The following is a 16,569-nucleotide window of genomic DNA, read 5'->3' as shown; positions in this document are numbered from 1 at the left end:
AAGACGGTCATTTCTTTGAATATATATTTTTCTCACTTTTAAATGGAAGTGATCTCAACTTTTAAATGGAAGTTATGACGAATAGTACCATCGGTTTTAACAAGAATGTTGTAAGAACGATTGTTCGCCATGAAGAACTATAAAACAATCGGAAGAATTTAAAATAAAACACAAAAATAAAATGATGTACCATTTTCAATGTCGGGCATTTAAAAAGTCGTCTTGAAATTATATTTTTAAACGCGTGAATTCGTTTTATTTTTCCTTATTCAGATTTGCTTTGGACAAAAATTTGTAGTTATAATGAATGATGTGAACCTTTGTTAATTATTAAAAAAAAGGTCATTACAAGTGAGGCCCGTCGACAGGATTTAAAATTTTTATTGACCTGTTGGTTCAAAAGGTTGCTCGCCCCTGGTCTAAAAAATTGTAACTTACAGAAGTTTTTTTCACCAAACAATCAAGATGTAGCTTGAATTCCAATAATTGGTGGTACGTTTTTGTCAAAAGGTAATGTATATCCTGTCAAAGGAGAATGGGCAATTGGGAAGATCTTAACGACACTTAAAATATGTAATATGGGGACAAAAAAACCTACAATGGACAAAAAATTGTGATATTGCATCTTTTACTAGTACTATTTCTTCAATCAATTATTTTTTTTCGCACGGTAGATTTTTTTTTGCCATATTACCTTTTTCTGGTCTTGTGAAGACCTTTAGAACCTTCTTAAACCCAAATTTTTCTTAATACCCTGATATTTACACAGAATCTTGGTTATGTGAATATAAACAACTTTTCTTCAAATGAAAACTATATAAACAAAAAAATACTGCTAAGAACCTATGCCAGAAGATTCTCTTATAAACTGGCTATTTTTTTTTAATAAATGAGTTTTGATTTGGAACAGACAGACCATTTAAAGTTTATACTGATTTTGATGATTCTTCAGCTCTCGCATTTGAAAGCTGTTTGTCAAACAAATGTCATCAAAGCGGATTGTAAGAGAACCATCTTTCTAAACAACTTTTTATATGAAATACTCGACGTTTCGTCCATTTTTGGTGGTCTTTCTCAAGACCCTTGATGGTCGAAACGTCGGGTATTTCAAATATAAAATTATTTCATTATAATCTCAAACCGTAAAAAGCCAAAAAGTATAAGTTTAATTACTATGCAATTTTTATACAACTTTTAGTAAACTCATTAAAAAGTGAGGCCTGGCATTAGAGGGTTACTATATTGCCAATAGATTCAAAATGGATAAGACGTCTTGAATGATACAAACAAAAAAAAATGAACAACATGATGCGATTTCCATTTTATTTCATCTCATAAAAAATATTGAAAAAAAATAAAATTTAGAATACGAGAAGGGTTTCGAAGTTATGATTTACGTTCTTAATCAAGATTTAAACTCTCGAATTAGTTATTACGATAGGCTGTATTTTTTATTTTGGAAAAAAAAGTTTGTCAAAATTAGGAAAGCTTTGCGATTTTGTTATCAAAAATATGTATCATTATTTTAAGGGATCAAGTTTCGAAAACTGCTCAAAATACACACTAGGTGGTGTTATTTTTTTCGCTCATACCCAGACGTGTGCCACCATACAACAATCGTCCAGCAGTTAGCCAAACTAAAAACGATGCAGCGTGCGCACATTTCAAGTAGGTACCTATATAAAACGAATGATGCGTTCTCATCTTCAAGTTACTATCCATTGCAGTGTGTAAAATGAACCATTTCGTGCTCGGTTTGTTGACTCTTTTCGTAGCACAGCAAGTTAGCTGCTATGAACATCACTGGGAATCACCATACTTCCGTCGATTTGAAGACTCCAGGGAAGAGTGTTCGGAATACTTGGCCCTGTCGGTGGTAGATCGGGAACGGATTCTACGGAACCAATATCCGGATGAACCGAAAGTGCATCAGCTGATCCATTGCGTGTTGACCGATTTGCAGGCCGTGTTGGACCCAAGTGGACTAAACAGGGCTCAGATGGCTGCCTTCTTCCAACCTCTTTCGACCGATACCTGTTTCGAAAGCCGGACTGAAAAGTGTCTCGAAACTTCCCTAGCCAATGTTGGAGAGAAGGACTTCCTGGCCCGGGCATACAAAATCTTCATTTGCTACTACCGGAACTATGGAACTTTGGTACAGGAGCACCGATTTGTAAATTATTGCAACGACAGTAGCAGCTTATATGTCAAAGAATCGCTTGTGTTCCAAAACGTAGCCCTCGATGTTCTCCAGCAATTCTGTCAGGGTAACATTCTCAACGTTAGAGAATTTCAGGAAGTCATCTACACTTTCTTGTTGAGAACCGGATTCTACGATCTAAACGAAGGTTTGGCTTTCGATCGTTTGCACATTCAATATCACCGCAAAGAGCTGCTGGAAGCTGAAATCCAACAATGTCAAACCGATGTAAAGAGACAATTCTGCCAGGAGCCGGTTCGAGCTTACCAAATTTTCAAACAGTGCTTGAACGAGTACGTCAATGTACTGGAAATAGTCCAAAAGGTTTCCAAAGCTCTAGTTGAAGCTGCCGGTGCTTCCTGTGGATGTTCAGTGCCGGAAACAACGACACCTGCTCCCTGTTACACTTGTGGAGCCCCGACTCCCTGCATTGTGTGCCCGAGGTTGCTGACCATATCTACGCCGCGAGATTCCTGCAACAGTTGTGGAGCACCTGCTCCGTGTAACGTTTGTTACCAAAACTCAACCATCTTGAGTGATGCCACTGAACGACCCAAAACGCAGCCGTGCTACAATGGGCAGTGTTAGGAGCTATGTTTTTTTAAAATTAAGATAGTTAATTTACCATTGAAAATCATTTTTGAACAGTAACATTTATTCAATAAAACCAGATCTCTAACTAATAATTCGGTGTATAACTTTCGGAACGAGTCTTGCAACAGTACAGGTTGTCCTAATTTTGCCATTCCCTGCAATTTTGACAATTCGTGAAAAGGTTGAGAAAAAAGGAGGGAGGTAAAGCTTAGTTCTTTTAGAAATGGGACAGTTACGAATGCCTGTATCTAAAAAACCATTCGTTTGAACGAAATACTTTCTATGAAGAAAAAGAAGGTAATGTTATGATCTTTCATGAAAAATTTTGAAAAAAAATATTTACCGTTTTTTGTTAAAGAAATTTCAACTTTATTCTCGGTATCTCCCATTAGCCAGCGCACACTTTTTTCAGTCATGGTATTGATCAGTTTCTCCAACTTATACTTCGTAAAATCTATATTTTAGGTGGCTTCACCCTCCTTCTTCAATTTCTGAGACTTTTTGGTCCAATACTTCTCTGGAAACTGGAAACTGGAAGCATTTTGGTGGATACAGTTAATTCGAAATGAACAAATTTGATTATTTTTTACCACATTTTTGAACGTTTTTTTTTCGGTACCGGTTTTAAAGCTTAAGAGCTTTGGAACTATCAAAAAATAGTTGTTTGATGTTGGATTTCAATGAGTCATCACTCGGCAACACTTTCAGCTTAAAGAAGAAAATTGTTTTGGACATTTCAGCGATCTACCCTTAGTTTTTCGTTTATTGAAAATTAAAAATGCTGGTATGAGACTTGACTTCCTTGATGATCTTTAACCGTTGTTGGCGATCATGTGCTTCTCTCCAATGCTTGATTTAAACTTTGTGGACATTATTGACAGTGTTTGCATACTTATCCACCACAAAAACTCAGTAATTCTTTGAATAATCAACGGTTTGTCAGCTATCAATTTGATAATGACGTATTTTCAAGGAAACTGTGCAAAATTATTTTTTTCTTTTTCTCTTGCATCGTACATATCTCAAAAACGCGTAAATTTTAAATTTTGAAAAAAATAGGTCGAATAGTACTTTTTACAGGAAACAAAATGCTGTCAAAATTTTCAATATCCAATAACTAGTTAACGAGCTATTAGCAAATGAAAGTGTCCCATTTCTAAAAGAACTAAGCTTTAGGAGGGAATTTAGGGGTAAACCTTTGGCCAATATCAACTTGACGTATTTCTTTCAATTTTGCGTTTAAAAAACCTGAACACCCCTCATTTTGAAGGTGTGTATGTGTAGAATGTTGCTCCTATTTTGATTTTGAATTCACTCTTCAGTTGTCAAAATGCCTTCCAAGAAAGAAGAGCAGCGTATCAAAATTTTGCTCGCGCATCACGAAAATCCGAGCTACTCGCACGCAAAGCTGGCAAAATCGCTAAAAGTTGCCGAATCAACCGTTACAAATGTAATTAAAGTGTTTGGGGAACGTTTGTCGACAGCCAGAAAGTCTGGGTCGGGAGGAAATCGAAAACCGGAAGCCGCTGAGACGACAAAGAAAGTTGCCGGTAGTTTCAAGCGAAACAGTAAACTCTCTCTCCGAGATGCCGCAAATAAGCTGGGTGTATCGTCTACAACCGTGCATCGAGCCAAAAAACGAGCCGGACTATCGACTTACAAGAAGGTAGTGACTCCAAATCGCGATGATAAACAAAATACGACGGCCAAAGCGCGATCCCGGAGGCTGTACACGACGATGCTGACGAAGTTTGACTGCGTGGTAATGGACGACGAAACCTACGTCAAAGCCGACTACAAGCAGCTTCCGGAACAGGAGTTTTATACGGCAAAAGAAAGGGGAAAGGTAGCAGATATTTTCAAGCACATGAAACTGTCAAAGTTCGCGAAGAAATATCTGGTTTGGCAAGCCATCTGTACCTGTGGCTTGAAAAGCAGCATTTTCATAGCTTCTGGGAGTGTCAACCAAGAAATTTACCTGAAAGAGTGTTTGAATAAACGTCTGCTGCCTTTCCTGAAGAAACACGGTTGTTCCGTACTGTTTTGGCCGGATTTGGCACCTTGCCATTATGGTTAAAAGGCCTTGGAGTGGTACGCCGCCAACAACGTACAGGTGGTTCCCAAGGACAAGAACCCTCCCAACAGGCCAGACCTCCGCCCAATTGAGAAATACTGGGCTATTGTTAAGCGGAACTTAAAGTAGACCAAGAAACTACTAAGGACGAGTTAAGGGGTTAGGCGTTATGCTCGACAATTCGGATTTAGAAAAGCGGATGCCTTACTGAATATTTTTCCTGAATTTTATACTAATTAAACTTGAAAAAGAAATTTAATTTGATTTTTTATATAAACGATTTCACCGATTTACACGCGTTTTCCCTTGACCAAATTTTGACCGTATCCCTCTTGAATGTACAATTAGATATGTTGAATCTCGCGTTGAATCTGCGCATTTAGGAACACTTCCTCCTCAACTCAGCCTTAGAAGGTGTTTTCAGAAAGCTTTTTCTCAATCAGTAAAATGTCACTGAATTAATAAATAAACCCATTAAACACACTGCACAGTAGTCCAAAAGGAACTTTACCGTGACAAAATTAATTACGAAGATACTTTAACAGTTAGACAAACGGTGTCTAACTGTAAAAACTTTTTCCAATAAACAGATAGAGCAAAACTATCTTCTACAACCTTCATTCTACAAAAAAAAATAAGCTATCTTCCATAATTTCACAATCAAATATTTGATATATGAACTAAATAATGCCGTCAGAAAATAACTTTTTAGTTCGCACCAATCCGAGATATGACAAATTAAGTACAAGTACAAGTTTTTGTTAGAAAATGCATATGTTTAGAACAAATTTTTATATTATGAATTCATTCACAAAAGAAAGAGCCAGAATACTGTTTTTTTTTTTTCGACAAACCCTAACATTTAAATATTCATAAAATCATAAGGCTGGAACACATATCAATTTCTTCTTTTGGACCTCCCCCAACCCCAGGGGCGGTCCTAGAGCTGGCTCTTGGGGGGGGTGATTTTCCAAATTTTCAAAAATCAGTCAATAACGTATCTAAATATATAGCGGAAAAAAGTTCATTTGATGAGATCGAGTGGGGGGAGGGAGGGGGAAGTTTACAGTTTCAAATGAGACTTAAATATTTGCTACACACAAGACCCGTGCGAAGGTCACGTCCATGGGTGGGGGGTTTGCCAAAAAAGAGGACAATAAATAGGCAAAATGATTTCCAAAACCATATTCAAACCCAGAATCATCACACAAACTCGAAAAAAAAATACTGATACGAATCAAAATAAATCAGAATCAAAATTTCAAATCAAATTTATTTCTGGTTAGTCATTAATAAATTATTCGAAATGTTGGTTCTTATTTTGTATTTAAAAAAACTCAAGTATTTTCAAAACATCACAAACGAAATGCGAATTAAAATTTGGAATAAAGCCATAATTTGAGCCAGAAGATAAATACATCAAATATAACACCAGATTTGATAAAAATTGAACCATGAAGAAAGAATTGATGAGATGTGATTTAAATGCTTTTTATAAAATTCTAATCTCTAATTTTCAATATCCATACATTTCTTCTTATTTCCTATTTGCCAAGAATTTTCATAATGTAGAAATGTTCTTTTAATTTTCACCGATAAGGTCGATAAATTAAATTAACAAACAAAATCACGGTGATTGAACTCTTCATAAATATGAAGATAAAAAGATTAGTTTTGGACATTTGAAAATTTTTAATTTTTTTCTAATGAAAACGTCTTACCAAAATAATTCAAGAGTTAGCATTTTGGTGTCTTTGTTTTAATGATTGATTTAGTAGATTTTGGTGTGCTGAACTCGAATCTTCAACTAGATTTTGTTTATCACCTCTCGTTTTGGTGATATGGAGTTAATAAATTTTTAAATGAATCAGTTTTGAGTGAAGTCAATCATTGATAACTGATGAAAAGTTAACATAAAAAACTGATTCTGAAAAATCTACAGTTTTCAATAAATCGGAAAGACAAGTTTTTCTGATATTACTTAAGGAAGTTTTTAAAAACAAAGATTTTATTCCATTCAAAAAAAATGCTTAAGTCTGGAAATCGATTTGGTTTCTGCTTTGAAAAATATCTTAAATTCAATGTGGTCATTACTTCTTTAAACATTCGTTAAAAGTCTGTTATTTTACAGAATTGGGATCAGTAAACAAGCCGAAAACTTCAGTTTTTTTTTCACAGAAGTCAAAATCATTTGCGTCTTTGGGGATAGAAATGTGGTATGAACCCATATTTTGAATTTTATTTGAAATATTTCAAAGTTTTGTCAGAAAAGTGCAGAATTTACTTAAATAATTTTTAACCTTTTTGAAAATAATTTCTGACACCAACAAAAATCAAAATAAGCTCTTAAATTCTTTTCATCTTAAACAATGTTAATTATGTGGACTTGTGAATTGATAAATACCCTTTTGAATGTGGAGTTCAACATTCAGATAAAAAATAGAGGCTGAAAATGCGTTCTTGAAAAAAAATTACATATCAGCATAAAATTTGTAATGATTCAAACAATTTTTTTTTTCTAAATGATGAATCATCACTTTCAAAAAAAAAACAATATTACACGAACATGATGCACACAGCTTCTCTTCTTCCCTTCAAATTTCATTGAACTAAATTTGAGGTTTGTATTTTAAAACATTTGAAATTAGAGAATTTTTACAAACTTTCTCTACATACTTATTTTGATATCCTTTTAAACAACTTATGCATCCCTTTATAAAACAATCTGCGGATCTTTAATATTCACTGCGAACAAATGTTGATAACAAGATCATTTTCATCATTTGTGTATTCAGCAGTTTAAAAATTATCAATTTAAGAACTCTTTAAAGAATCTTCCGATATAAATGTAATTTATAGAAGAAAATATGAAAAAATTCTCAAGTAATTTACAATATTTTTCTTGAGTATCTATATATCACCGCAAAACTCTCACCAATATTTTAGTGATTCTCGTTTAGCATCAATATCATTGGAAATCCAAACATTCGTTTGAGAAAGTGTTAACAATTGCTATGAATTTAAAACTGAATATTTTATTATTTTTCTGAATTATATTGCTGAATCGTGATTCGAAAAAACGAATTAATATAAACTCTTGTTTCGATTCTTCAATTTCTTAAAATAAATTTAATTCAAAAACAAAATCATTAAAATCAAATTCTTAGGTTTGCAGCTTTCGGTGCTTTATTTTTATTTGTTTTCTCTTAAACTTCAAGCTCTTATAGATTTTAAAATTTATTGGAACTGAATAGAAAGAAATTGTTACTAATTTGAAACGAATGATTTAGTAAAAAAGTAAAAAATCTTATTTTTGGTTCGTACACTCAATATGTATATTATCATGTACTCAATATTTTCAAACTTATTGTACAATTTAAAATGAAAAAAAAAATAAATAAAGGGTTCATTTCTTAAAGCTCATACTATTTTTCAATGAAAAGTCCTAATCAATTGCAATGGGAATAACGGAACTTTCAGATTCAGGGTGGATTTGCAACTTTAATTATTAAGCTGGATTTCTACTTTAAATTTTAATCATTATTGTGTTGATGAGCTGCAGTATCGGCAATATAATTGGTGTGAATTTGGAACTCCAGCCGTGTTGGTCAAAAATTAGAAAAATATCTTGAGCGATTACCTTGTTCCCGAGAAAACAGTCGAGTGATGACAGGATATTATTATCACTGGTTTAATCTCATCTGGGAAAAATTAATACATAGGCATGTTTTCGGATCCTATGTTTTAAAAATTGTTTTTGGAGGTTTATTCTTGAACTCAATTTTTACCAGATTTTGTTCATCACCCCAAATTTTAGAAGTAGAATTTTTGAAATTTTTAGAAAATTGTATAGATCTGAATGTATAAAAGAAACATATATGGTCAGCAAATTTAATTAAACACTGTAAGTGCCTTAACAAAAGTAATTTGGTGAAAATCGGTCTAGGGAATTTCAAATAACAGCTGTTTTAGTTTGGCGGACCCAATTTTTTCCAATTTTAAGAATTTAAGAAATAAATAAATTCTTTTAATTTAACAATCACCCCCACGGAGTGGAAAATTTTGAAAATTCGAAAGAACATCCACTAGGAAAAGTACGGAGTTTCTATAGAAATTCCAGCGTTTGCGAGTATTTTATAACGGTTTTTTGCCGCTTGGGGGGGGTGATCACCCCGATCACCCCCCCCCATAGGACCGCGCATGCCCAACCCCGCCCCTTTGAAGTTTCCAAAAAACCCGAAGGAAGGGAATAAATAGAGTTTGAAGTATTTTATGTAAATTTTGAAAAATAAAATTCAAATATCCGAAAGATTACAAGACCAACAAACAGATTGTGAAAGATGGGAGTTATTTCACCATTTGTTTTCTATAGATGATATGCAATGATATAGTATGCAATTTTGTTGCATACAAACTTTCGTGCAATTTATTCCAATTTATTTGTTTTTCGAATTATTTTTTATTATCCCCTTCTCTCGCGATGTTCCAACACCGAGTGACAAAAGAAGGATTTGAAATTTGTTCCGGCCTAACTCGCTTACACAACGTCGTATGTATGTGGTGCCTTTGGTAAAGTTACCTCAAAAACCGTTGGCTACAGCTTTGTAAAGAGTGATACGGTCAAAATTTGGTCAAGGGATTACGCAAGTAAATTTTATCGTTTATTTAAAAACTCAAATTTAATTTCTTTTTCAAGTTAAATTAGTATAAAATTCAGGAAAAATATTCAGTTAGATTTCCGCTTTTCCAAATCCGAAATGCCGGGCCTTAAGCTTTACCCCTGCCTTCAGATTTTGTACAGCCACCTTATCCACCTTCTTCGCCGTAGAAAGCCAGTTTACCTTGAACTGCTGCTCGTCCTTAGCAGTTTTTTGGTCTTCTTTAGGTTCCGCTTGACAACAGCCCAGTATTTCTCAATTGGGCGGAGGTCTGGCCTGTTGGGAGGGGTCTTGTCCTTGGGAACCACCTGCACGTTGTTGGCGGCGTACCACTCCATGGCCTTTTTACCGTAATGGCAAGATGCCAAATCCGGCCAAAACAGTACGGAACAACCGTGTTTCTTCAGGAAAGGCAGCAGACGTTTATTCAAACACTCTTTCACGTAAATTTCTTGGTTGACAGTCCCGGAAGCTATGAAAATGCTGCTTTTCATGGCACAGGTGGCTTGCCAACCCAGATATTTCTTCGCGAACTTTGACAGTTTCATGTGCTTGAAAATATCTGCTACCTTTCCCCTTCCTTTTGCTGTATAAAACTCCGGTCCCGGAAGCTGCTTTGACGTAGGTTTCGTCGTCCATTACCACGCAGTCAAACTTCGTCAGCATCGTCGTGTACAGCCTCCGGGATCGCGCTTTGGCCGTCGTATTTTGTTTATCATCGCGATTTGGAGTCACTACCTTCTTGTAAGTCGATAGTCCGGCTCGTTTTTTGGTTCGATGCACGGTTGTAGACGATACACCCAGCTTATTTGCGGCATCTCAGAGAGAGAGAGGTTAGGGTTTCGCTTGAAACTACCGGCAACTCTCTTTGTTGTTTCAGCGGCTTCCGGTTTTCGATTTCCCCCTGATCCAGACTTCTTGGCTGTCGACAAACGTTCTCCAAACACTTTAATTACATTTGTAACGGATGATTTGGCAACTTTTAGCGATTTTGCCAGCTTTCATGCGAGTACCTCGGATTTTCACGATGCGCGAGCAAAATTTTGATACGCTGCTCTTCTTCCTTGGACGGCATTTTGACAACTGAAGAGTTAATTCCAAATTCAAAATAGGAGCAATATTCTACACACACACCTTCAAAATGACGGGTGTTCAGGTTTTTTAATACAAAATTGAAAGAAATACGTCAAGTTGATATTGACCAAATTGTGACCGTATCACCCTTTAGAAGATAGTTTTGCTCTGGAAAAAGTTTTTATGTGTAAATCATGCAAAAATTGCACGCCCTAATATTTAATTTAAGATTTTCACAGCGCATGGTTTAATGAGCATTGTTGCTAAAGACATCGTTTGTCTATCTCTTATAGTATCTTCGTAATAAATTTTGTCACGATAAAGTTCCTTTATGGACCACTATGCATTGGCAAGTAAGCAGCCATGTGACACTTTTCGTTCCATAGTAGAGAACCTTCATGTAGGAGAAGCGATGTTTGAAACCCAAAATTCCAATCGATACAAAAGATCTGTTGAAAATCGTGCCCCGCATTTCGCCCACCGCTCGTCGAATAACACCTTCTAGCGCCACGTTGAACACCATGCAGGATAGACCATCACCTTGTCGAAGCCCCCTGCGCGATTCGAATGAACTCGACAATTCACCCGAAATCCGCACACAGCACTGCGTTCCATCCATCGTCGCCTTGATCAGTCTGATCAGCTTCCTGGAAAAGCCGTTCTCGTCCATGATTTTCCATAGCTCGTTACGGTCGATCGTGTCGTATGCGGCTTTGAAGTCGATGAAAAGTTGGTGAGTAGGGACTTGGTGTTCACCGCATTTTTGGAGGATTTGCCGTAATGCGAATAACTGGTCCGTCGTTGACCGTCCCTCCATGAAGCCGGCCTGATGACTTCCAACGAATCTGTTTGCTTGTGGCGTTAGGCGGCGGAGTAGGATTCGGGACAACACTTTGTAGGCGGCATTGAGGACAGTGATCGCTCGACAGTTCTCACAGTCTAATTTGTCGCCCTTCTTGTAGATGGGGCATATTAACCCCACCTTCCATTCCTCCGGTAGCTGTTCTATGTCCCAGATCCGGATTATCAACCGGTGTAGGCAATCGGCCAACTTGTCCGAGCCCATTTTGATGAGTTCAGCTGCGATGCCATCCTTCCCAGCCCACTTGTTTCTGTTCAGCTCCACCTCTTGATCACCTCACGATTGTCCGTCAGGATGCCTCCGTCCTTATCCCGGCACATTTCGGCTTGCGGCACGAAGCCTTTGCGGGATGCGTTGAGTTTCTGATAGAACTTTCGTGTTTCTTGGGAACGATGCAGCTGCTCCAGCTCCTCGAGCTCCTCCTCATTTTCCACATTTCGACAGGTGCCTTTTTGCACTACTGCCGCCCGCGCGGCATTCTCTTCGTCCATCACCGTTCTACACTTCTCGTTGAACCAGTCGTTCCGTCGAGTTCGCTCCACATAACCGATGACGTTCTCCGCAGCACTGTTCATGGCTGTTTAGATGGTATCCCTACAGTCCTCGAGAGGGGCTTCGTCAAGCTCGCCCTCTGCCGGCAGCGCTGCTTCGACCGATTGCGCGTAGTCAGCCGCGACCTCAGGTTGCTTCAGTCGTACGATATTTAACCGAGGCGGGCGCCGGTTTCGTGTGTTGTTCACTACGGAGATTTTTGGGCGCATCTTCACCATCACCAGATAGTGATCTGACTCGATGTTGATGCCTCGACAGGATCTGACGTCGATGATGTCCGAGAAATGCCGGCTGTCAATCAAAACGTGGTCGATCTGTGATTGCATTTGGTACGGTGATCTCCAGGTGTACTTGTGTGAGAGGCGGTGCTGGAAAAAGGTACTACGTACGGCCATTCGTTTGGAGGCGGCGAAATCAATAAGCCTGAGGCCGTTTTCGTTGGTCAGCTGGTGCGCACTGAACCTTCCAATTGTCGGTTTGAATTACTCCTGGTCTAGTTTATTTATGAAAAAAATCACTATCACTTCCGAAAAGATCCAAAGTTGCTCTGTGTCCCGCAATATAAACAGACATTATAATTCTTTCAGCATCTCAATCTAGGTGCATCACTTCTGATAAAAAAATCAAGAAAAGGAACCAAAAATGATGCTAGTGACAGTTTCCGAAACATTTCAGTTACTGTTTGTTACCTTTTTTTGTGAGCGAGATGAAAACAGCCTTTCAGATGGCGTGTGCCATTTGTCTGTCCCCTTTTTTTTATTTTGCCCCGAAAAACGCCGTCCTCATTTGAACATCTGAACTATCAGCCGTGGTTGCTCGAGTGTTGTTTGCAGAGTCTGTTCACATGTTTAATTTGTGGCACGATAGGACCCCGGATAAAAAAAAACCTACAATGTTTAAATGACAAACTTCGATGTCACTTCTCGATGTTTGATATTTGTGTTTTAGTTATTTCATCTTTCTCATTTTCGCATTCGCTTCTCCGATGCCTCGCAGGAAGTCCGATACCAAGCTGCAAGTGGGTTTCCATATGTTTGCTTTCAGAAAAATTAAAAAAGAAATGACTAAAACTGCATTTTTTGCAGTCTCTCGCTAGGTTCGTTTGCTATCAAATATCAAATGTAGATGAAGGCACTCGTTTTTTCCCTTCATATTTTTAACATGACACCACTCAAGTTCTTCACAAAGCTGTTCGTTGTAGAAAATTTCCTCGAATATCAACAGGGAAATGTTCTATTTAGAGTAGAAGAGAAAATTAGGAAGCAAACTTTGCCCCTCAAGGCTTCATCGAAGGGACTGAATCCTTATGGTGCAACTTCATCGGGGTCGTTTGTTTGTCTATTAATTTTCTTGGGACTTCTTTGGAGAAATTTTCTCCCCAAGTAAAAAGGAACTCTCGTAAGTGAGGGAAAAATGGATGAAAAACACACGGCCCAAGTCAAGCGATTCATAATTAAGATCTTATCAGAAGATGCATATCTGATGGGTCCACCCACATGTTGACACCTTTTAATCACGAAAAGTGGTTCATCTTCTGAGGAATTTATTGGGATAATGATCCTACACGTGTGAACGCTAGACAATCTCATGCGGGCTACAGAATCTCCTCAGATTGGTTCAGCTCCGGCTTTATGCAAACTAAAAATTTTAATGTGCCAAGAAGCATCTTGACTTCTACATTTTTCCACAAGAACGTGATGAAGACACGTGCTTCCGAGAAAAGAAGGAAACATTTCCCATTAGTATGATTACGAGATAAGGTCTGATTTTTTCATGTAATCTCTTATAGGAAGCTTCTGATAATTTATCTTTTTTTAAAGGTCCGGCCAGTTAAATTTTCCTTTTTTCCCGAAAATTCCTTTTGACTTGAAAAAATCGATTACCGAATTTCCCGAACCTGTTCACACTTTTTTGCGTTATCCATCATCGTCCCAAGTATTTTTTTTGTGTTTTTTTCATCTTTTAGTCGACCCTTTTTCGCACCATTCCCTAGGAAGAAACCCGAAAGAAAAACCGTCTGTCCGAGGACTGTTTCAGAAGATTCTGCGGGAGCCTTCGGAAAATCGCATCCATTCTTCGGCGAAAATCTCCCTCACTTTGAAGGTTATCTGTCAGGAAGGGGAAGGAGCTTTCATTCATTGCCGTTTTCGGTCTGCAGAGCTGCGGTATTGACCCGTTTAGTTCTGCTTGGGTGGCGGCTGAATTTGGGGAATTTATGCTCTCAAATCTGCACCAATTTTGTGTTTCCTATTTCCAAATTTCGTTTTTATCAGCTGAGATTTCTGTTCGACAGACTGGAAGCAGGCGGAATTCGGGAATGCGTCTTCCGGTTGACCAACCTTGAATCGGTTTTGTTATATTTTATTTTCATCGCTGCTGCCTCAAAATCAGTTCGTTTCGATGAAATAAAAAAAAATCCATTCGAAACGCTTATCAGTCTACACCCTGGCCAAGAAATAAAAAAGTATAACAAGACCCGGTAGCTGAACGTGATTTTTTTCTAGATTGAATTATTTTTTTTTTTTGAGGTTCCAAACAAATAAGCACGCTGATGGTGTCAAAAGTAACACAAATTTAATGGGATGTCAGTCAGTTGTTCTTGGAAGCGCCTGATAAGGGTATCAGTTTTGTTATTTACAACTTCTGGTAGCTTCGGTCCTGAAGCAGGTTGAAATAATTTAATGAGCTATCAAACTAAACGGACATTAAACGGACAGATGTTTGTTCAATCAGTCGATGTGATAGTTTTTGAAAAAGTGTTTTGAAAATTGATTACCCGTCACTCTAGCGACAAATTGATGTATAAACGCACAAAATAGAAACTGATAGACAACCATTTGGTTCTCTATTGGACACTTTTAATATTTTAAAAATTTTGGTCATTTTTGTCATTTCAATCTTTTAGTTATTTCGAGTTTATTTAATCATTTTTAATCTTTTATTACATTTTTAACTTTTTTGTCATTTTTTTGTTTTCAATATTTTTTGTCATTTTTAACTTTTTTGTCTTTTTAATCTTTTTTGTATTTTTTTATATTTTCTGTTATTTTGATTATATTTTTTTGTTATTTTAAATCTTTGTTGTTATTTTTTATCTTCATTGTCATGATTAATCTTTTTTCTTAATTTTTAACTTTTTTTGCCATTTCCAATATTTTTTCTCATTTGAATTTATTTTTGTCACTTTTTATCTTTTTGTCATTTTCAATCTTTTTCGTAATTTTTATTTTTTGTTGCCAATTTTTAACTTTTTAGTCATTTCTAATATTTTTTGTAATTTCAATTATTTCTTTGTAATTTTTTATCTTTTTTGTCATTTTTAATCTCTTCATCTTTTTTGTCATTCTTAATCTTTTTTGCATTATTAGTTTTTTTGTGTTTAAATCTTTTTGTCACTTTTAGTTGAGCAAAGTCTAATCAAATATGCTATCTGAAGTTTTAAATGAATGACCATATCTAAGCACTTCATGTTCAATGATTTAAGGTGGATATGGGTAGTCAACTAAGCTAAGCTAAGCTAAGCTAGCTAAGCTAAGCTAAGCTAAGATAAGCTTAGCTTAGCTTTAAATCTTATTGTAACTTTCCATCTTTTTGTCATTTTAAAGTCCTTATTGTCATTTTTAATCATTTTTGTCATTTTTAAACTTTTTTGACATATTTTTTTTTTTAAATTTTCAATCTTTTTTGTCGTTTCAGTTTTTTTTTATTTTTAAACTTTTTCTGTCATTTTTCTTTCTTTAATGTCATTTTCAATCTTATTACCATTTTTAATCTTAATCGTCATTTTTTTGGTTCCCAATCATTTTAAATCTGTATTATCATTTTAAATATTTTTCGTAAATTTTATATCTTTTTTGACATTTTTTATCTTTTTTGTCATTTTGATTTTTTTGTCATTTTTATACCGTTTTTGTCATATTCAATCTGTTATGATATATTAAATCTTTTTGGTCTTTTATCATCTTTTTTCGTTTTAACTCCTTTTTTGTCAAATACAATTTTTTTTGTCATTTTTAATTACTGCTGTAATTTCTGATCTTTTTTGTCATTCTCTATCTTTTTTGTCATTTTCGTCTGAAATTTTAAATCTTTTTTTTTTTTCAAATAATCCTTTTTTAATTTTCAATGTTTTTGTCAATTTGAATCTTTTGTGTCATTTGTTATATTTTTTGTGATTTTTATCTTTATTATCATCATTTTGTCATATGTTTTAATCTTTGATGTCATTTTTTTATGTTAAATATTTTGTCTGATTTTTAATCTTTTTAATCAAATTTAATTTTTTTGTAATTTTAAATATTTTTTTTTTCATTTTTGACCTTTATCGCATATTATTTCATTTTTGGATTCTCTACTCTTTTTTTGTCGTTTTCATTTTATTTTAAAAATTTATCTTTTTTTGTCATTTTAAATCCTTTCTGTTATTTTAAATTTTTTTAAGTAATTTTTTTTTCTTTTTTGTCATTTAAAATATTTTGTCTCATTCTTAATCTTTTTTATCATTTTTTTGAAATTTAATACTCTTTTGACATTTTTATTAAAGGGACAAAAAAGA

General features: G+C 35.6%; 1 protein-coding gene across 1 annotated transcript; it reads left to right on the top strand.

Moving 5' to 3' along the window:
- Positions 1-1,735: 1,735 nt before the first annotated feature.
- LOC129741455 (uncharacterized) lies at positions 1,736-2,788 on the top strand. The gene has a single exon (XM_055733191.1). It carries the CDS (start codon positions 1,736-1,738, stop codon positions 2,786-2,788), a length of 1,053 nt encoding a protein of 350 aa, XP_055589166.1.
- Positions 2,789-16,569: the final 13,781 nt, after the last annotated feature.

The sequence above is a fragment of the Uranotaenia lowii genome, chromosome 2, assembly GCF_029784155.1.
Source record: "Uranotaenia lowii strain MFRU-FL chromosome 2, ASM2978415v1, whole genome shotgun sequence".
NCBI classification, from domain to species: domain Eukaryota; kingdom Metazoa; phylum Arthropoda; class Insecta; order Diptera; family Culicidae; genus Uranotaenia; species Uranotaenia lowii.
This window is presented reverse-complemented; position numbering and strand designations above follow the sequence as displayed.

Coding starts and splice junctions, on each gene's coding strand:
- LOC129741455 (XM_055733191.1), top strand. CDS start 1,736: ATGAACCATTTCGTGCTCGGTTTGTTGACTCTTTTCGTAGCACAGCAA.